The 21,547-nt window shown below is 43.5% G+C and overlaps 1 protein-coding gene and 1 pseudogene across 1 annotated transcript in view; both read right to left on the minus strand.

Annotated features, from left to right (window-relative positions):
* Nucleotides 1–6,108: 6,108 nt before the first annotated feature.
* On the minus strand, nucleotides 6,109–10,063 carry LOC141987622 (TRPM8 channel-associated factor 2-like; annotated as a pseudogene).
* A 4,585-nt stretch (nucleotides 10,064–14,648) lies between these two features.
* Nucleotides 14,649–21,547, minus strand: part of OVCH1 (ovochymase 1) — a 51,037-nt gene continuing 44,138 nt past the window's right edge. The window contains exons 29-35 of the mRNA XM_074949513.1: nucleotides 20,859–21,032; nucleotides 19,128–19,160; nucleotides 18,601–18,826; nucleotides 17,428–17,591; nucleotides 16,108–16,206; nucleotides 15,052–15,185; nucleotides 14,649–14,813 (exon numbers count right to left, since the gene is read on the minus strand). Coding sequence (XP_074805614.1) covers nucleotides 14,649–14,813; nucleotides 15,052–15,185; nucleotides 16,108–16,206; nucleotides 17,428–17,591; nucleotides 18,601–18,826; nucleotides 19,128–19,160; nucleotides 20,859–21,032 — 995 coding nt within the window. The remainder of the gene's footprint in view (nucleotides 14,814–15,051; nucleotides 15,186–16,107; nucleotides 16,207–17,427; nucleotides 17,592–18,600; nucleotides 18,827–19,127; nucleotides 19,161–20,858; nucleotides 21,033–21,547) is intronic.

Below are 21,547 nucleotides of genomic sequence, written 5' to 3' on the forward strand. Positions count from 1 at the left end.
AAGCGGACCTGGTCTCGGCCACAACCCTATCCTTCTCTCACTGCTCCTTTCCAGTCTCTTATCTCTGGTGCAGGAGTCATGTACATACAATGGGTTTCCTTCCATAAAAATGCAAAGGGGTTACCCTGTTTGCACATGTGTCTTGTTTCCAGGACGAACATGTAACCATACACTGGAGCCCTGATGGAGGTGTCCCCTCAGTTTCCCCATATATATGCTCACCATACATCAGGAAGCTGGGAGCAAGGATTGTACCTACTGAAGGTGTGTACAATCCCCAGTTCAGGCCAGTCGCTAAATGCCACCATGATGACCTGGGTTTTCTTCCTTAAAGAGAAAGGAATCAGCATATTCAGAAGGAAATTCAGGTGCATGACAGATATTTGTCTCACATGACCAAGAAAGCAGATCCAGGAAATACCTCTCTCTAGGTCCTTATAAACCATACCCATCATCACTACAGTATCTAAGTCTGAAACGGATAGTACATTTACACCCTGGAGAGTCTAATACAGTTTTATTATACTTATAATATTCCTATATTATAGGAGACATAAAACTCTCAAAGATCTTTAGAACATTACAGCTAATATTTCTCATGACTAAGTCATCTTTTTCATTGGGTTCTTATCCCAGTTGGGCAGAGATTCCAGTTTCTTGGAAACTTCCACCTTAATAGGCCACCCCCATGTCCTAAAGAAAGGGGCCAAATTCTTCTTCACTTGCTGAGAAAACTTCTCTGCCCATAGGTTCATCTTGGAAGGGTTGTCCATTTGGGATGTTAGACATTTTCTGGTAGTCTCAGAAGAGCTGAATGAAGGGTTCCCAGCCAAGGGCTTCCTGCAGCTAGGGAGCAACAAGGAGCAGCATTAAAGCTGTAGCCTATGCCCCTAAATTAAGGTTAACCAAAGACATTGCACCTCATCCCACCTCCTGAACATTCATGATTAAGCTTACACTTACACCTCATGAACATTAATGGTTACCACATCTCTGAGTACCTAGTTCTTTGGTAACGGTCATCTTGGGGGGAAAGCTATAGAAAATATGCTTCAGTGTTCAGACTTCAATGGTCAGGAGGGACCTTGAAAATTGTTCTACTCTGAAAAGTGACTCTCAAAATGGTATGTTGGGTCTCTGTAGTTCATGTGACTCACAAGTTTCCAAATCAGGCATGCTCAGTTTACAACTAAGATGAGGTTTATTTCAAAAGCCAGCCCTGAAAATTCAGCCTGAGATCTGGGACACACCTGGATTCTTAACTGTTTGCATATCAGCAGTAATAAAGGCTTTGCAGACTGAATTAGGCCCCCACTAACATCTGTGCAACACCATTGTTTTCAGTGGATTTCTGTGTGTGTAAGCGAGTCAAACCATTCTATTTGTGATGCACAAGGAAGTATAGGAAACAGCTAGTGTTCTCTTAGCTAGATTGGTTCTGCAGAACTAACAGGAGTGAACAGTTTTCTCACCAAAGTGAATAGATATGCTCTAGCAGTACATATGTGAAGTAAGAAGGTTCCATTTTCAAATGAGTCACCTTCCAGAGTGGAAACACACTTTAGCTTGCATATTTTAACGTGCTGATTGGTGTGTGTGTGCGCGCCACCATTGCCTTCTATTAAACAATGTGTCAGAGTTGCTCAAATATATGTGACTATAGCATCCTCTAAATGGCCTTAGGCTCATAATAAATAAGCCATACAGTGGACAGATTCTCATTTAGCTGAAGTTCAGTACTCAGTTGGGCAAGGTCTCTGCTTTTTCACCCGTTGCTAGACCAATGAATTTACTGAATGGAGCACTCAGCTGGGCATTCCATGACTCAAAGTGTTGAAAGAGGGGTGGAGTGGAAATCAATGTAGCCATATGGGAAGCAATCCCTTCCCCCTTCCCTCAGAATCCCATTACTGCTCCTGGGGGAATTCTGCATTACTGCATGTGCACAGAATTCATGGCCCCTGCAGATTTCTTTGCTTACCCACAGAAAAATGACTTGTGACAGGGAAGCAAAGGGAAGCCACAAGAGTGGTCATGTGCCCACTCCCCAGCAGCACAGACAGGTTGGTTTGGGCACCTAGGGCAACTAGTAGAGACAAATCACTGCCTGATGGTGTGGTAGGCATGAGAGAGAGACACACACACATTCTGTCCCTCTCATGCTCGCTGTTGTGGCACGCTCAGCATGGAGGGGCAGGGCTTTGGGGTGTTTCTGAGGAGGTAGGCACAGGGCAGGCTCTGTTCCCTCAGGCAGAGGAGACTGTAGCAGCCTGCCTGCTAAGTGAATTGTTCCCTTTGTTCTTAGTGAATTCCCCCAGGAGTATAAAACAGATGTAAAAATTTTAAGGCTCCTTTACCTTGCCAGAGTGGTGTAAAGGAGTGTTATTGTAAAGGACAGTATGGCCTTATAAATGCTTATGGTGCTTCAGTGATTAGAAATGGTCCAAATTTTTGGACTGAAAACATTTCCTATCAAAATGTGCTCCATGAACTGTTTGCTACTGACCTTTCTGGGGATGGTCAGAGGCAGTATAAATTATGAGTCCGAGTCCCCAGCCCTCACTTGCTCTTCAGTTGCCTATGATGTAACACTGATAACATGCCTGCATATATTTGTTGACTAAATAATTAGAAGTAAAGGGTCAATACTAGCTACATTATTATTAGACAGAGGGGGATTGGGATTTCCTCCAATGCTCCCCACTCCCATTCTCCATCCATTGTATTGTAGTTTAAATAAGTGTCTACGCTACAGCGTTGCTGCCACCGATGTAAGTTCCCCACTACACTGACCTAATAACGCCACCTCCATGAGAGGTGAAGCACTTAGGTCGATGTAGTTAGTGCAATGCAGTGTTTGTGTAGACACTGCATTACTTATATCGCCCATCAGCACCGCGCAGAGATCCCAAGTGGGAGCCCAGCTCCTGGCACTGAGAACCCAGGCTCTCAGCCCCCTACGCTGCCCTATTTAAGTTGGTACAAGTGCTCCTGGTGAGGATGCACATCAGTGGCAGAAGGGCAGTGTGAACATGAAAAACCCACAGTAATTACTATGGTGGTGGTACGTCAACCTAACGTAGGTCAGCTTAATTGTCTAGTGTAGATAAGGCCTTAAATACACTTTCCATGCACACATGGCTCCTGTCCACATCAATGGGAGTGCTGATGTGTTTTTTTGTCTCTCCCCTCTGGTTGTTGCTTTTTAATAAAGTAATTGCTTTCAGACCAAAACAATCTTTATTCCATTAATTGAAAGCAAACAAAGCCCTGCAAAGTAACAGGCAATTTTCTTACACAGTCATAGGGCATCGTCTGCACCAATCACAATCACCTCCTAGCATTACAAGCACTGCACTCCTGAGCATAGCAACAAATATTAGTGGCTTTCAGCTTCAAATTGCTGCCTCAAGGCATCCCTGATCCTTATGACCCCAGGCTGCACCTCTCTAATAGCCCTGGTCTCTGGCTGTTCAAACAGCCTCCAGGCACTGAGCCTCAGCAGTCCAGCCCTGCGTGAAGCTTTCACCCTTCCCTTCACAAATATTATGGAGCATCCAGCACGCGGCTATAAGCATAGGAATATTGTGATTGGCCAGGTCCAGCCTCCCCTATAGGCAGCACCAGTGGGCCTTTAAATAGCATAAGCACACTCAACTGTCATTCTGCACTTGCTCAGCCTGTTGTTGAACCGCTCCTTGCTGCTGTCAAGGTGCCCCGTGTATCGCTTCATAAGCCACGGCATTAAGGAGTAGGCAGGGTCTCCCAGGATCACAACAGGCATTTCAACTTTCCCTACGGTGATCGGCTGGTCCAGGAAGAAAGTCCCTGCTTGCAGCTTCCTGAACAGGCCAGTGTTCCGAAAGATGCATGCTTCATGCACCTTTCCGGACCAGCCTGTGTCAATGTCTGTGAAATGCTCACGGTGATCCAAAAGTGCCTGGAGAACCAATGAGAAATACCCCTTTCTATTAACGTACCTGGTGGCTAGGTGATCCGGTGCCAGAATTGGAATATGCATGCCATCTATCGCCCCTCTGCAGTTAGGGAAGCCTATTTGTGCAAAGCCATCCACAGTGTCACGCACGTTGCCCAAAGTCATGGTCTTTCAGAGTAGGATGTGATTAATGGCCCTGCACACTTCCATCAACATGAGTCCAATAGTCGACTTTCCCACTTTGAACTGGTTAGCGAGTGATCTGTAGCAGTCTGGAGTAGCCAGCTTCCACAGTGCAATCGCCAAGTGCTTCTCCAATGTCAGGGCAGCTCTCCTTCTCGTGTCCTTGCGCCGCAGGGCTGGGGTGAGCTCATCACGCAGTCCCATGAATGTGGCTTGTCTCATCCGAAAGTTCTGCAGCAACTGCTTATAATCCCAGACGTGCACCACACTGTGATCCCACCACTCAGTGCTTGTTTCCTGAGCCCAAAAGCAGCATTTCACTGTGGTCAGCACCTCCGTGAATGCCACAAGCAATCTCATGTCGAAGCTACTACACGTGTCAAGATCAATGTCGCACTCCTCTTGCCTTTGTGGTTTAAGGAATAACTCCACTGCCACTTGTGATGTGTTAGTCATGAGCAAGCAGCATATTGGTCAATAGTGCGGGATCCATTCCTGCAGACTGAAGAGGCAGAGCGCGCAGTACACAAACTGCTGAAAGATGGCGCCAAATGCAGACAGAAGCACAGGGATTGCTGGGATGTGAAGCAATGCATCATGGGGCATTGGGACAGGACCCAGGATGCCCCACAACCCCCTCCGCCTTCCCACAACTCTTAGCGGCTGAAGAGGAAGAGATGCTCTGTGGGATAGCTGCCCAGAGTGCACCCCTCTGAATGCTGCTGCAAGTGTGAACATGCTATTGCGCAGGTAGCTGACACACAGTGAACACACAAAAGCAGTTTCCCTTCAGCGCTCTGAGTGGCACTGGAACTGCCAGCGCTGTAACTCTGCCAGTGTAGACATACCCTCCTTTACCCTCTTCCTAGAGATGCACAGGAAGCACCTTCAGCTATCAAAATATTCCCACTTCTTTCTCTACTCTGTTTGCGTTCAAATTTTTCATTCTCTGACTGACAAAGAACAAGACTGAAAATAACACACAAAGGACGAGGAAGAATATAGACTATGCTTCCCCAAAATTAATATTAATGTTAAATGAGAAACATGATGCTGCCACTTGGTGGCAGCAAAGGGGAAAGATGAGGGGAAAAAAGCACTTGCAAGCATTGAACAGCTGACTGAGAACTGTTCCAAGTGGAGTCACTGATACTTAGAGGTCCGCTTTTGTTTAGGTCTTCAAAATCAGGAGCTGTAGCAACATTGTCTAGCGAAAGACGTGCAGTGCATTTATCCGTGTACTTACCAAACCTGAAGAAAGGAGCCCGCATAACCCCTTTCACAGTGATAGGCACGTTACCCAACTGGCTGCCCTTTGGCACTATGATGTAAATGAGGGCACCCCAGAGAGAGACAGAGACAGACAGACATCTCTGGATCTTCAATGCTGTGCTTGCATATCACCACAGGAGCACATCTTAGTCCTGTTCTCCATTGCTTTATCCAGTCCAATACTAAATGACTCAAGCAATTGGCACTTCTTAGAAATGTATTTCCTCTACAGGATTGTAGGGGGAAAGTTTACCCTGGCTTCTGAAAGGGATGGAGGGAAGAAAATGGACGACACCTAACCCAATACCCATTGTATATTGGGAAACTTATGGTTAAGGATAAGATTTTGTCATGGAGGTCACGGATTCTGTGAAAGTCACAGATCTCCATGACCTTTGCTACTTCAGCCCTGGAGCTCCGAGCCGCCGCTGCAGTCCCCACAGCTGTCAGCAGCCATCACAGGCAGTAGGGGGCTCAGTGGTTAGTCCCCACCCCCAGAAGTTGCCCTCCCCGCCCCACCCCTTTTTTTTTTTTAAAGTGTCACAGGACAGGTCACAGGCTTCTGTGAATTGTTTGTTGCCTGCAACCTGTCCCTGAATTTTACTAAAAGTAACTGACAAAATCTTAACCTTACATATGATTCTATGAACACCAAGCAATATTCTAGGTGTGGTCTCATCAGGCTCATGGAAAGCAGTGCTATTCTTGTGCATGTTCTACAGAGGATAGCACCTGTGGGTGGTAGTGAATGGACAGCTTCTTTCCCCTGGGTTTATGCCGTTGACTTCCACAGTGATGTGAGGGATGGTGGGGAGTTCACAGAATGTTAGCCTAGCGCAGTCTGGCATGGTTTGGCACAGCTCTGTGGCCAGACACAGGAACACTGCCTCCTTGGACCTGTTTGGGACTCTGCATTCCTTGCACACAGGTGGGATCCTATTGCTGTACAGTGTTGTGTACAGGATACTGTGGAGTGAGGAATATGTGGGGCCACTGCTGATGGAGATTTGGAGGAATTCCATGCAGTCCTGCCCCAGTCTCTGGAGCCAACCCTGGCTAGGTGCTGCTGGAATTGAGAGCGCGCCCTGCAGAAGTGGTAACATTGTGGCTTCTCTGCTAGTTGTAATACTGGGTATTTACCTACCTCCATGTATTGCCCCAAGATGCTGATCCCAAACCGGTTGAGGATTTTGTTGCCAGGATATTCAGCAATAGCATTCTGGTAACTATTTTGGGAAGCCCACCACCAAGCCTGACCTCCAATCAGCAGGCCCCCTCTCTCTGCCACAAACTCATGGATCTTCTTGGCCTCTTTGTCACTCTAGAACTGACAACAGTAAATGCTCAGGTTGTCAGTCAGAGCTGAGATCTCGCACACCATCTTCTGCTGAGTTAGCAGGTCATGGAGGCTCTTTAGGTTGGGGTGGATGCTAATCCTCCCTTTCTTCTCAGCACCTAGCCACATAATGGCATTGAGAAGGAATGGCATCAGCTGCAGCACATAAGTTTGGCTCTCATGCATAGCTACTACCATGTGGCCCTGGATGTAGTGAGCTACTGCAAGAAAACACCAGTAGGAGCCATCCATGCCAAGGGGGAAGGCCAGAACCCCATGGACGAGCAAATGAGAGGGTACGCCACCCGTCACTACGTTTAGGTCAGACACACCCCTTTTAAGAGACGCTTTAAGTGTCCGCAGAGATCTAGCCCATGTCTGCAAAACCAAGAGAGGCTGCCATCAGGCAAAATGCCAACACTAGCATAGAATCATCTAAGCTGAGACATGAGTCTGGTTCACCCACCCTGCCCACAGTAGGATCAAAATATCCTTCAATCAGAATCACCTGGCTGCCTAAGCCTGTCAGTTCAGCCCTGACAAGGTAATGCCCTTCTGAGCAGTCCTCAGTTCTGCTGGAGATGTTTGAAAAGAGTGTCCACCTAAATCCTTCCTCTTTCTTAGCCACACCCAGCACCAAGCTGGCCCTTCTCTCATTCCACCCAAAATATCCATTCCTTTTCCCCCCAGCAAATCTGGTCTATTTTTTTTTCCATTTATGAAAAACCAAAGCCTGCTTTTTTTTAAAACTCTTTACTGTGCATCATCATGATGTGGCTGTTACATGTCATTCATTCTTGCCCTTTACCTTCTGTTATATGAAAAGGCCATATGTGGGGAGCAGTTGGTGAGATGCAAATGACTGACATGGTAGCAGAGATAAAAGGAATGAGAGAGGTGAGGCGATATGCTTTTCACTGAGCAATTCAGCTCTTCGGATATCTGAAAACACATTGCTTTGCTTTGAAGCATAGCAGTAAAATTGGTTGAGTTATATTCCCAGAATTACATGTTTTAAAATGATCTTTATAAAAATATTTTTGGAGCAAACACGGAAGTGTGAATTGCAGTGCTACTGCAAAAACTGAAAAGATGAGTTTTGTTTCAGCCACAAGTTTCCTATGCAACTTTTGTCAAGTCACTTAGAGTCTCTAGTCTTCACTTGTTTCAATGGCAGACAATCACATATGGTTTTCCAAGCATGAGAACTTTTTAAATTCTTCACCCCAGAGAGCGCTCTGCCATCAATTTAGTGGGTCTTCACTAGACCCGCTAAATTGACGCCCGTGGCATCGATTGCAGCAGTGTCAATCTCCCTGTAGTGAAGACCAGCCCATAGAATGGGACCTCAGGCAGAAGCTTGGCTGTTGAGGCCATCATGTCTCCATTAATAAACCACACAGTCTGAACTCAAACCCTGGTCCTACAGCAACAAGAAACAAAATGTTTCTAGCATTTGTGCTGTTGGGGACACTGGGGCATGGCCACTAGGTAACTCGAGGGGATGGAAGACCACGAGTGTCAATGAAGCCCCCTCGCACTAGGCCCAGGTGTCCTCGGCCCCCCCTCCCGCCTGGAGGCACTTGCAGCAGCTCTGCGTTCTAGGCCCAAGTGTCCTTGGCCCCCCCCACCTGGAGGCACACACAGCAGTTATGCTGAGAATCTGCAACAATATGCTGCAGAGTCAGACTGCCTGAAACTAAGCAAGGCCAAAACAGGGGAGATATGGAAGAACAATGCTGAATAAAGCAGCTTTATGTATAGTTTAACAAATGATACAGAGAACCAGGGAACTAGCTGGGAACTGGATTGGCTGGCTATATGGATACTTGGGGCAGCTTGCTATTGGATAAGTATGCTGGAAAAAAGGATGTATAAAAGCCTGTGTAACTTCCTGCTCTGTGTACAGGATTTGAGATTCAAATCTCCCTGTACCTATTTGAAACTTCAAATAAACTTTTCTGCTTCTTCACCCCGTTGTGATTATTGGGTGTAGCACACCGGGTAACGAACCAAGTCAAGCTGTTGTTCAGCCTCTTGGCACTGGGTGCCAGCAACAGCGCTATAAGAATCTCTATTAACCGCCACCTGTGGAAGGTTCCTTACATGCAATAAACTGCAATCAATCAATCTCTCTCTCTCTCTCTCTCTCACACACACACACACACACCTCTACCTATCTTGACCCTGTTTTTCAGAAGTCCTCTGAGAACAAGGCGCATGCTGCCCAATCTTACTCATTGCAGTCAACAGCAAAAAAATCTGTGGGAGCAGGACTGGACCCCCTATATTATCCCATCAAAAATGTATAACTACATTGTGTAATTGCAATGTATATGTTTTTCCAAATATAGCTAGCAGGTGAATCTTTAAGGAGAACTATGGAAAATTTTAAAGGGGTGCTAACCAGCTATTTTTGAGCTAGAGGGGAAAAGTAAACTCAAATGGAGGTAATTTTTGATGACTTGTTATTAAGAAAGAGTTTCACCAATTTCCTTCAAACTGTGGAATTTTTTTAAAAAAATTATTTATTTGCCTTCAGAGACTGTACAGTATTTTTCAGGCCAAACAGATTTTCCATCTTGAAGTTATAAGGATGTTAACAAAGAGCTTTATAATGGAAGCAGACTGATACCTTCATTATGGAGAGGCTACATAATATTTTACAGTACTTTTAGAGATACCTTTAAACATGTGTAAAATGGTTCTGATACTCATGGAGTGATCAAAGGAATCACTGGCACCGTTCCTGAGACATCAAAGATCCCTGTCTCAGCATATCTGGCTGTGAAGTACATGCCAGCTGCACGGGTGACACGGTCCCAGGGAAATCAAACAGCGCTCTCTCTGGGCTGTGCTCATAGGCCCAAGGCCAAGCCTGACCCCCAGTGAGCGACCTCCCACCTTTCTTTACAAACTGGATCAGGTCCCTCATCTGTGTATCATCATAGCCATCTGTACAATAAATGCCGAGCGAGGAAGTGACTGCAGAGCAGGGCTGCATTCTAGTGCCAGACCTATGGAGAATCTCCATGAGAGAGCTCAAGTTGTTGTGGACCCCCCACCACTGCTTGGGGGGAGATACTGAGCCAGCTGACAGCATTTTGAAGGAACTGAGCCATCTTGGTCTTCCCCAGGTATCCCTTGTGAGCTACCAGCACTATCCAGCCCTTCCCATACTGCGAGACAGCGATCAGGACCTGCCCCTGAGGGTTCACCAGCACTGGGAAGGCGGTCTCTCCGATGAGCAGCAGCTCACAAGGAACACAGTCACCAGTCAGGTCCCAGGCCTGGACATCAGCCACCAGCAAATCACAGACAGCAGAAGGATCCATATGAGGCTTCTTTCTGTCTAGAGTAGACACCATAATAAAACACATTCACACATAAGATCTGGTCCTCCTTTTCCCAAGTGTGGCCTGGCTGTGCCACAGGCCAGGATACAGTGCTATAACCACAAATCACAGCCAACATGCCTCTTCACTATCTGCAATGCCTACCACACTATCATCCCCTTGAATCCTGGGATCTGTGTACCAGTACCAGCACCAGCACTAAAGGCAAACGTATGCTCCACTGGGGCATAGAATTGGAGGACAGAGTGTTGTGTAGCTATGTAAAACTCTAAATGAGCCATTCGTTCATATTTAAATACAGAATGGACCTTGCATGTACACGTGCATATACCTATTCCCCCCTTCCTAGTCATATTATATATATTTTAAGAGACACTTGCCAAGTTCAGGGCTGAACTAAAAGCTCTTCTTTCTGTGCAACTTCTCTTTTGAATGCAGCTGACAAACAGAGAGAGTTTTATCTCAGAAATGATGTGGCTGTATTTATGCTTTCTCTCCAGCAAAATTGCTCACCCATTAGCAATTATTTTAAAAACAGTCCCAAGATCAAATTAAAAAAAATATCAAGAGAATGCTATGAAAAGTGAGGAGATAGAGATGAACAACCGATAGAATAGAATTTGGGTACAGAGTTCAGAAACTGGTAAAACATACCCACAAAACCTTCATCCCACTAACCGAGAACGTAACAACCTGTCAATTAACAGTTCCAGTTTTTAAAAGTACATTTGGGGTATAAGTCAGAATTCTCTGCTCTTACACCATGGTCACATTTTACACCCACTCCATACACATGTAAGTTACTTTCCACTGAATTGTACATTGTGCAGTCAATGTCCATTGTTTTTTAAGTCACTCCTGAATAGGAGCTAGTATTTACCTAGTGATAGAGCCAGTGCTGCAGTTAATCCCCACCAAAACGAATATCTTAACATTTATACTACATCTGGTACCGCATGAAATTGAAGACCAGCTAATCAGCAGTACGTTTTTGCTATGCTTTCAAGGAATATGGTTTAGACCCTGTAGATTCAGGAATTGTTAACAGGCCCCTATAAAATCTTCCACAGCAAAGTCCTATCAGACAGCAGCAGCTAATTTTAAAAGCTATTGTCCAGTAGAGGAAGGGTAAAAGTATCAAAAAGCATGTAAGCAACTTTGGAGCTTACTCCCCATTTTAAGAAGCAACTTCTGCTCCTACATCATTTAAAGTCACATTTGAAAATGGGGTGTAAGCTCCAAAGTTATAGGAAAGTTTTGGAAATTTTTACCCCCAACGTAACAGGAAAATAGCCTTGGTGAAAAACTGCATTGTTTAAAAGGGTGAGAGAAATGACGAAGCATTAAAACTGCAGCAAGCAGGTTTGGAGAAGAGAAAGCATCAGTAAGGCTCCAGTATTTCTTCAGATAAAATTCCTTGTTTTTCAGCTGCATTCAAAAGAGGTTGTACAGAGAGAATAAGTTTCAATTCTGCTCTAAACTTGGCAGTGTATCTAATATAGTTAACAAAGGAGGAAATGGGTGTGTATGTGTATACATAAATACACACACAGTCTTACATACAGACACCAAACCAAACCTTCCATCCAAGAACTTACTATTTTCACAAACAGAAGAGGGTTCTCTCCTGGCCTCCCGCTCCTATGTCCACTTCCAATTCAGCACACTAGCTTCTTTTCTGGCCAAAAGTTACTCACACAAATAATCCCACTCAATTCAATGATTGTGGTGCGTGCTCAACATCTCTGAAGATCAGATCATTTGTGTGTCTTCCTTACCTTTCCTTTAGATGTAACATCACCAGCTATAGTAGGGGAAATCTAGAGTCCTGAACTCAGGTCCTGGCTAGTAAGGAAGAGAATAAATTATTTTCCAAGTAATTTGTTTCAGAAACACATTGATTTGTTATTTTTAGGTCTATACAGTGTTCTTTTAATTATTCTGAGTCTTTTAAAAAAAGATTTCCTGTAAGACCTTTGTCTTACAAATAAAATAAAAATAAATAGCTACAAATTCACAGCAAGCCACCTGGAACAATAAAAGGAACAGGTCTAGGATCCTGAATATATAGTAGGTCACTTCCACAGCTTCCAGTGGTTCCTATTTACTTTCTTCAGGGAGAAAACAGCTATTTGGTTAGGTATTTCTAAGTAGTCTCTCACCATACTAGGTGTCTTGTTTCCTCAAACTGCAGCTACCGATAACAGCCAAGAAGGCATCTCAGCTCAGCACTGGCCAAGGACAGCTGGCTTACCTCATAGCTTTGAAAGTATTCAGAAGGACTTTTGTAAAGTCACATGAGCTTATGATCCAAGGAGCAGGTCATATGCCAAAGTGAAAGAAAAATTAAATCCCCACCCTTCCAGTAGAAGTGATTAACACTAGGTCTGTTGAATCTGAAAATTTTGTGTAAACAGGAGTGTAAGCTGCTGTCCTTTATTGACTCCTTGTCAGAATTACAAGCTCTCCATGTATGTTTTGGAATCTGGAAGCAGGTGATCTGACTTCAGAATCAGTAAGCATCAATCTAAATCGGTCATTCAGAATTCTGTCCCTGAAACTTCTGAAGTTCAGTGTTATTTTGATATACACAAAGCAACCATGTAATTTGTCTAAATTACTTTAATTGTAGGTGAAGGGAAAACAAGAAATCAGAACAGGAAAGTCAAATCTCTAGAAGAGCATGTGAACAGGGCATTTTTCTTCCATAACACATTGTCTCACCTTTTGTCCCAAAAATGGCAGCTGCCTCTACAGACAGGTGACTTCTAGTAGTGTCTGAGCACACAATATGGTCTACTCATGATTTTAGAGATAGTCTCCTATTTGGTGTTTTTCTTAATGCCCCAGAGTCATGTGACTGAGAATCTCAGCTTTTGTTGGGGAAAATTTTTTCCCCCGATCTTTTCTCCCTAACTACAAGGGCTAAAAACATGAATCCTAAAAACCACAAGGTAAATAAATAGCCCTAAATGTATTTTTTTAAGCTAATCTCATAATTTTGAGAGGGTCTGACTCATGTTTTTTTAAATGTTCGGCCTTGGCAGTACAGATAGCAGTCGGACAAAGGCCTAGGTGTGTCTTACTCCCACGCCACTCTTTGCAGCTGTAGTAGTTTTTAATACTTATTTTTAGCACTGTGGGAGGGCTGCATGTATGGCATGGCTGGAAGCATCTGATAGGATGAGCACTTAGTGCATCTTCATGACCCCACACAGTGCTATCAGAGACAAGAAGCATGCACAGAAAAAACTCTGAAGATGTAAGTTTGATGCAAGAACAGGAGTTCATGAATCTATTTAACTTAATCTAAAACTAACAAAGCAAGGAACAGACTTCTCGATAAAGAAACAAAAGCCTGTTAGCTGAATGAAGCGTCTTGATGCTATCTAGCTGCAGTAATTTCTTCCAACTAGTCATCCCCACCTTTAACACAGAGAATGGGGGAAAAGGGGTAGCTTTTTTTTTTTTTTTTTTAAATAAAAGATCTCAGGATCCTCTTCCTTCACAGATCCTTTCCTGCCAAGGTAATTCTCTCAGTCACCCTGGACCCCTCTCCTATATAAAGGGTGTGTGAGAGGAGCAATAAACTCCCTGGTAAATTGGACAGATCCACCCCATCCCCTTACACCTTGAAGAATTTTAAAAATAAACAAAACAGCCATAGAGCTGCACCTCACATCCTGTTACAATTGCTGACAGCTGATTTCCTCCAATTGCCAGACCAACCATGCACCACCCAGCCTGCCCAGAATGGCCACTGAAATGGGAGGTCATGGGGGACAAGACCAGTAGCAGTGGGAGATACACCACACTTGTTCTAATTCCAGTTCCTCGTTGGGTGGTTGACGGTTACCTTCTACAATGTTTTCATTTACATCATCTTCCCATGAATAATAAAGACTGGGAAGGGACATGGTCACTCAGCTTACATGTCTGTGCTTTTCCCTCCTTTTCTTGGCACCTTTACCCTGTAACAGCTAGTCAAGATGTTTCTTCATTATCTCCCCTTTTACTTCTACCAGACAAGGCACTTGGTTTCAACAAGAATATCTAAGTGCAGTGTATTAAGTACAGTGGCGATCCTGAACTGAATCTGACCAGCTGGTCTGTACTATGCTTTTAGGAATAGTGGATCTAAAAGTTTGTCAGTGGTCAAGGGCACAGCAGCTGAACATTGCCAGGCTAAATATATATATTTAAAAACACACACGTGTTGTTTGTACATTAACGCAGCACTATTGACTTCAGAAGAACTGCACTAATTTAGACCAGCAGAGAATTTGGCCCTAATAATGGCAATGCTAACCAGGTACGGAGAGATGTGCATTCATGTACATACACCTATTGGGAAACGGATTTTTTGTGCTAGAGTTGCCAGTGTGTTGGATTTGCCATTCGAAAAAGACAGCTGAGATTGAGCATTAGTACAGTCACTTCAGATGTTTAAAGAAAAATCAGGGTATGTGACAGATGCTGCCATATTTCTTGGGTATTTTTACCGTGCATAATTCACACATTCCTCCCCATTTAAAAAGGGAGAATTAAAAGTTCAGTTCAGCAATCACACTTTTCCATTAGTGACTGAAGAAATCCAGTCCCTGTAGGCAGAAATTCTGGTATAAACCGTTGGTGACGCTGGATGGCAATTATCACTGCCCCAGCTCACAATGCCGATCAGCTTATAATACCCATTTTTCATGCATATCAGTGGCCCTCCAGAATCTCCCTGTAAAAAGGGGGGAAAAAAAGTTACTTGCTGCTACTAGAGAGTAAAGAGGGTTTTTTAATCAGCTCACAAATATTTAGATCAGCTGAGTTACCAGGGTCCTGTTTCAAACTCTGACCTTCAACGATATATTAGTGGTATCACCACAGTGCCCAGGAGCCCATTATGTAAGCTACATTTTTGCCACCAGTAGTAGCCTGGAAAGCAAGTATTCATATCCTCCCCTCCAAGTACATACCGAGCAAGCAGTTGCTCCAGCAGCTCCACCACAAATGTTGGTATTTTTAATATCCTGTCCCCAGTAGCTCACACAGGCCTCGTTGGAGAGGAGAGGTATATTTGTCTGCTGCAGCCTGATGGAGTATTCATCCTCTAGTGAAAACAAAGGATGCATGGAGACATGCCATTGAGGCAGGATGACAAGAGGTTACATATTTAAGACATGTACTATGTCAGTTATCCTCTAACCTTTTCAGCCATGCCAGGCATCTCTTTGACACTACAATTTGGGGATTACTATTGCAGAAATTATTTCCATTTACACATATTTTAGAACCTTGCATCATTTCATATGCACATTCAACACATTGCATGGAATGAGATTCCATGTGTGTCTTCAGAGAACAAGAATTCCCCTCCACTCACACAGGCAGGTATAACTCACTGCACCTGTGTCATCAGCTGGGTTTGAACCCTGGATCCCAAGAGCTAAAATTATAGCTGAAGGTCAGCTGAGCTAAATCATGAATTAAGTCCATTCACTGGAAGCACTATAGGGACCAGCCATTGAATGGGAACAAAGCCCCACCCTCCCGTAGCACAGTTACACATGAATGCAGTGAGCCAACAGAACACCGAGAGTATGTTAATAAACCCTTGCCAGGAAAAAAAAGTCAGGGGAGAACCCCCCACAAAAAACCAAACAACTTTCCTGGTCCTCTTGTACTATCATTCAAGAGTAATTAGGGGTTTAACACCAGCTCCTACACCCCCAAGTGGAGATCATCTAACACCAAAGTACCAATTGACAAGGGTCAAGGAGATCAGAGGCATCTAGATACCATGAGAATTGTCTCACCACATTCAAGTTTGTTGTTACCCTTTCCCTACCCCATGTTTTAACAGGGGGAGGTTTCTGAGACTGTCACTATGCCTTCTTTTCTGTTTAGAAACAATGTGGACAATATTGGAAACAAAAAATGAACTGAGTTTAGAAGGCAACAAGCAACTAAGCTCTCACAGGGCTCTGGACTTCAGGGTTTTCTTTAGTATTAGAAAAGTAACATGTACTTACTGCCTGATTCTGTTGCTCCCCATCCTGCTGTTAAGCATCTTGCATCAATGCTTATTTCCTCATCTCTATCTGGTAAGCAAATTATTGCTATAGAGTCTCCTGAGTAGAAGAGAATCAGGTCAGTATTTGGTATACTTTCCCTTTTTTTATTTAACCCATCTCCAGTTTTTCTAACCCCCTTTCTCCTAGTCACCACTTCTCCCCAAACCAAACAACTCATTACTCCATGAAACAAATCAGAGCGCCATATGGGCTCTAGTGTTGGTTAGATTTCCCCCACAGACTATCTGAATGCCTGAGAGAACCATTTTAAAGGTCACAATTACATGAAATGTGAGTCACTCACGATATTTCTCGGCCTAGTGACCATACCACAAGATGGCTGACATTACTTTACTTTGGTCTGATAAAGGAGTTGGGAGGGAGGGAGACTTCTGAAACACCGTGACAGAGAAACCAAGTTGGAGACTTTTAATTAGGCTTCCTGCAGAACTCAAGCAAGTGCACACTCCTAAGTCGGTGACAATTAACCCTGTCACGCAAGCAAGTCACAAAAAAAGCTTTCACCAGTGGACCAGTCTCCCCCTAACTACACAATGATTCAATGGATTGAGGGAAAGAGGTGTTTGATCTGCATTAGCAACAGCACACGAAGAGGGTGTACAGCGGGGTCCGCGGTTCACTCACTCTAAGTTCAGTATTAGTGGGCACTAACTCTGTTTACACCACGTTTCTATTCCACCAATACGTTGTTGAACAAGCTGTGACATTAGTATTTTTTGGAACAAACATCCCTACTCATGAATTAAATCTAAGTTTAACCATGGATGGATATTCTCTGACTATCTCTACACAGCTAAGATATTTGGTAGAGTGGTAAAACACACACTATTCCGTTAAATTCTGAACACTGCTAACTTGCTTTGTCAAACAAGATACTTTGCTTCAAAAGAAAGGAGGTGCCTGTCAGTGCCAGAGAGTTATACATACAAATCTTTATGCAGTGAGAAAAAGGAAGGGCCCCACAATGGAAACTATGTACTTATTCTTGGTTCTTCTAAATTTAGAATTTTAAATACTATTTTAAATACAGGAGTCTTTCCACTGACTTCCCTGGGCTTTGGATCAGGCTCCCCATGAGCTGACACAGATAGTAGTGGTGTCCTAATGTCTATTGAAGAGAACAGAGTTATATTATTACATATATTTAATCAGACAGCATGTCTTGGATCAGAACCTTTTCAATGGAGCATGCCAATCCCGCACCACATACTTCGACACACTAGAGTTGTAATACAAAAACTGGACTCCAGATAGTACCTAGTTTGATGGGTTTCTCCAGTTCCAAGAGAGTGAGATCATTGCTAGAAGGAAATCCACTGAAGTTATAGTGTGTGTGCACAGCTTTCACAAGGACAGGGTTGTTGCCTTTTATGTTTGGCAACAAATAAGTTTTCCCCAGAACTATCCTGTCTGTCCGAGCACTGGGCAAGGAAAAACAGAACACACATTTTCAGTTCAATTAAGAAAACAAAACCTCCATATACAAAACTGGCATAAAATTCTACTTAAGATAATGGATGAGATTTTCAAAAGCACCTATGTGACTTTGAAGCACAAATCTGATTGTTTTGGGTGGAATTTTCAAATAGCATAAATCCCATTGAAAACCAATCAGAAGTTGCCATATTGTAAAAAAAATGGAGAGATCAACTTTCAATTTCCAAAATGTTTGCACTACTGTCCATGTGTACTTTTAAACAAGGCAGTCCAATATTCTCGAAACTCAGTTTTAGTGACACTAATCACTATAGCAGAAACTGGATTCTAGTTTTGCTGAAGTCTACACTGACACAAATATTCAGGCCACACGAGTGTGCCAAACCTTTCCAAGAATCATTCTGCATCTCTCTGTGTTACGGAGTCATGGCAGACAATTCAGCTCAATGCTTTTTTAATGAAATTCTGGTGCAACTTCCACAATCTCATCACCACTGAATAGTGAAGAGATCCCAAGGCATACATCAAGTTAAGTTAACCCTCACATTTGGTGTAATAATTAACTCTTTGGCTTGGGCTGGTAGAGGCACCACACTAGGCTAGCCGTACTATTTATGTGTAAAAGCAAACTTGTGGAGAGACCTATTAGTACCAGTAGAAGTTATTTTAGGAGATTTTCCACTGATAATGGGAGTGATTACACTGCTCACCCAGTACCCAAGATGAATTAAACCTTAGTATCCACCACGTGCCCTGATGGAAGATCCGTGGAAATTGTATGTGTTGAGGAGGAGGAGGAATAATGTACAAAAAGGGCTGTAGCAACAGGGAGGAGGAGGTGGTAAATATACACTTCTGGGACAGTTGTGAAGCAAGAAGTAGTATGAAGTGGTTTTGCTTGTCAGGGAGCAACAATGATTTATAGGCTGCCAACGTCTGCAGGTTAGCATGTGCCACTGTGGTATTGTTGTAAGGGTTAAAGACTTTGCCCACCTGAAATTACAGTGTCCAGCTGTTAGGACCCACTTCTCAGCAATCAGAGAGCCTCCGCAGAAGTGCTCATTCTTGTACTGTAGACTAACCAGCCAGGGCCAGGACATTTGAGGTGCTGGTCTACCACCGACCACCCTTGGCTTGCCTGGCTCTTCTCCGGCTGCTTTCACATTCATCTCAGACTTGTCCACTGGGAATGGATCCACCACTGGAATGCCACATTTGTCTGGAATTGGTTTCATTTTGTTAGTCATATTTTACTCGTCATAGCTTGACAAAGCTAAACATGCATAATAATCCAGACAGTGAAATATCAGACATGTGCTCAGACAGAAGAAACACCCTATCAAGAGTACCAAGATCCCCAAGTACATCTGGTGGGATTAAGGGGTGGGGGCGGGGGGAGAGCCTGAAAAACTCGGTGAATCATCTGCTTCCCACACCATTAATTTTCTAATAGGTGTTTACTGTGGGAGGGGCTGGTGTGAGAGAAGAGATAGTTGAAACCTTAAATGAACAATATTTACTTTCCTCAGAAGCTGTTAACTTAGTAGGTGGACCTGTGAGAAATTTAAGGGAACAGTCAGTTAAAAAATTCCTGGTCAAGCTGTTTTCATTGGCACTGCAAGTGTAGTGGAGAAAATTATCAAGAACAGTAATGGACAAGGTGCATCAGAGCCTCTTTTTGGATCTCTATGGAAGATATTCTGGAATATTCCACAGGTCAGTAGTTCTGGAAGCATTTTTATAGAGGAGGTGCTGAAAGCCATTGAACAAAACTGTAAACCCTGTATATGATGGAAACCACTTCAAGCGAAGGGGTGCTGCTGCATCCCCAGTTCCAGCATCTATGGAACTAGCCTTTGGGTCACGCAGCCTTGTGACAGACACCTCTGGCCTGCCTCCAGAGCCACAGGAGAGGCCACATCCCTTTAGTAAGAATTGTTGGATGAGCTCTTGTCAAAGAGACATGAGCAGACATGGAAGAGTTTATTGGTTTCCTGTGGGTGCAATCAGCATCTAGAGAACCATTCTTTCAGTTAAGCTTTTGGTGTGGTGGTCGGGACTATAAAAAAAGTATTGTCATAAATATAAAGGGAAGGGTAAACACCTTTAAAATCCCTCCTGGCCAGAGGAAAAATCCTTTCACCTGTAAAGAGTTAAGAAGCTAGGATAACCTCGCTGGCACCTGACCAAAATGACCAATGAGGAGACAAGATACTTTAAAAAGCTGGAGGGAGGGAGAGACAAGAGTGTCTGTGTGATGCTTTTGCCGGGGACAGAACAGGAATGGAGTCTTAGAACTTAGTAAGTAATCTAGCTAGATATGCGTTAGATGATGATTTCTTTAAATGGCTGAGAAATTAAGCTGTGCTGAATAGAATGGATATTCCTGTCTGCGTGTCTTTTTGTAACTTAAGGTTTTGCCTAGAGGGATTCTCTATGTTTTGAATCTAATTACCCTGTAAGGTATTTACCATCCTGATTTTACAGAGGTGATTCTTTTTATTGTTACTTCTTTTTTACTGTTTCTTCTATTAAAATTCTTCTTGTAAGACCTGAATGCTTTTCTCATGGATCTTAAGATCCAAGGGTTTGGGTCTGTGGTCACCTATGCAAATTGGTGAGGATTTTTTTTTAAACCAAATCTTCCACAGGAAGTGGGGTACAAGGATTGGGAGGATTTTGGGGGGGAAGACGTTTCCAAACAACGCTTTCCTAATAAAATAAACCCAGATAAACGTTTGGTGGTGGCAGTGGAAGTCCAAGGGCAAAGGGTAAAATAGTTTGTACCTGGGGAAGTTTTAACCTAAGCTGGTAAAAGTAAGCTTAGGAGGCTTTCATGCAGGTCCCCACATCTGTACCCTAGAATTTCAGAGAGTGGGGAAGGAACCTTGACAGGTATGTTAACCACATTCTCCCTCCACTAAGCTAAGATCCAGTGTTCAGCCTTGTACATTAATTCAGTAAGAATATTGCTATTTGATCCACTCATGACTGGAATTATGCAGAGGCCTGAAAATCAACACCTCAGCAACATACCTCTAGTAGTACAACTAACAACCAAATCCATAGCTGAGAATGAAAACTGGCCATCATGGCATCCTCAGCTGAGTGTAGGACAATTCCTTCAGGAGACAGGTCACCTCAGCAGACTTGTATACATTCAAGTTTCCCTTCCTGGAGACCTCTACTACTATTTAGATACAAGAAGGCTATTTGGACTGGGAGAGAGAAAGCCCTACAGCATTACTTACATTTGCTTTCAAGTTCTATGCCACTTCTACTCTTCTGTGCTGGCCACCGATTCACCTCTTCAAACAGAATTTTAAAGCCTCTGTTCCCCACAGACCTGTCTGTCTTGAAATGTAGAGTCAGGTAGCTGCTGCTTGATAACAGGCTAAGAGACTTCTTTTGGCCACATAAACTAGCTGCAAATTATGAAGTAGTGAGCACTTACACAGTGACAAAGCAAATTTGTCTGTCAAATTCTGCTAAACTTATTCCTAGGGCAGCCACATTTTTGAAAATAAAACCCAGGCCAATTAGATATGTCAAAACATTATAATGACAATGGAGACTCCCGGGGTAGGGGTCCAATTACAGTTCTTTTGCTAGCTCTGCTAGGATCTTAAATGATTTGCCCAAAGTTAGTCAATGTCTGAGTGTGCCGGGATAAGTCTAGTGCTACAGTATGTGGGGATAATACTTTAAGTACAGGAGTATTTTAATATCCTTCCTGAAGAGGGTGAAAATATTTTTCTCCTCCCAAGAATATTCAGTTGGGAGATGCTCTGGGCAGTTAGTAAACTGCCTGAGGAAAAGCTTTGACAAAATCCTCCATATAGTTGTGTTTCACAAGACACAGTACTTCCTTAATCAAACTAACAGCTTCAGCCTCTAAGGGTCCTCTGTCAAAGCCGCAGAAGAAAAGAAAAAGAAAAAA

This window comes from Natator depressus, chromosome 1 (genome assembly GCF_965152275.1).
Source record: "Natator depressus isolate rNatDep1 chromosome 1, rNatDep2.hap1, whole genome shotgun sequence".
Classification (NCBI taxonomy): Eukaryota; Metazoa; Chordata; order Testudines; family Cheloniidae; genus Natator; species Natator depressus.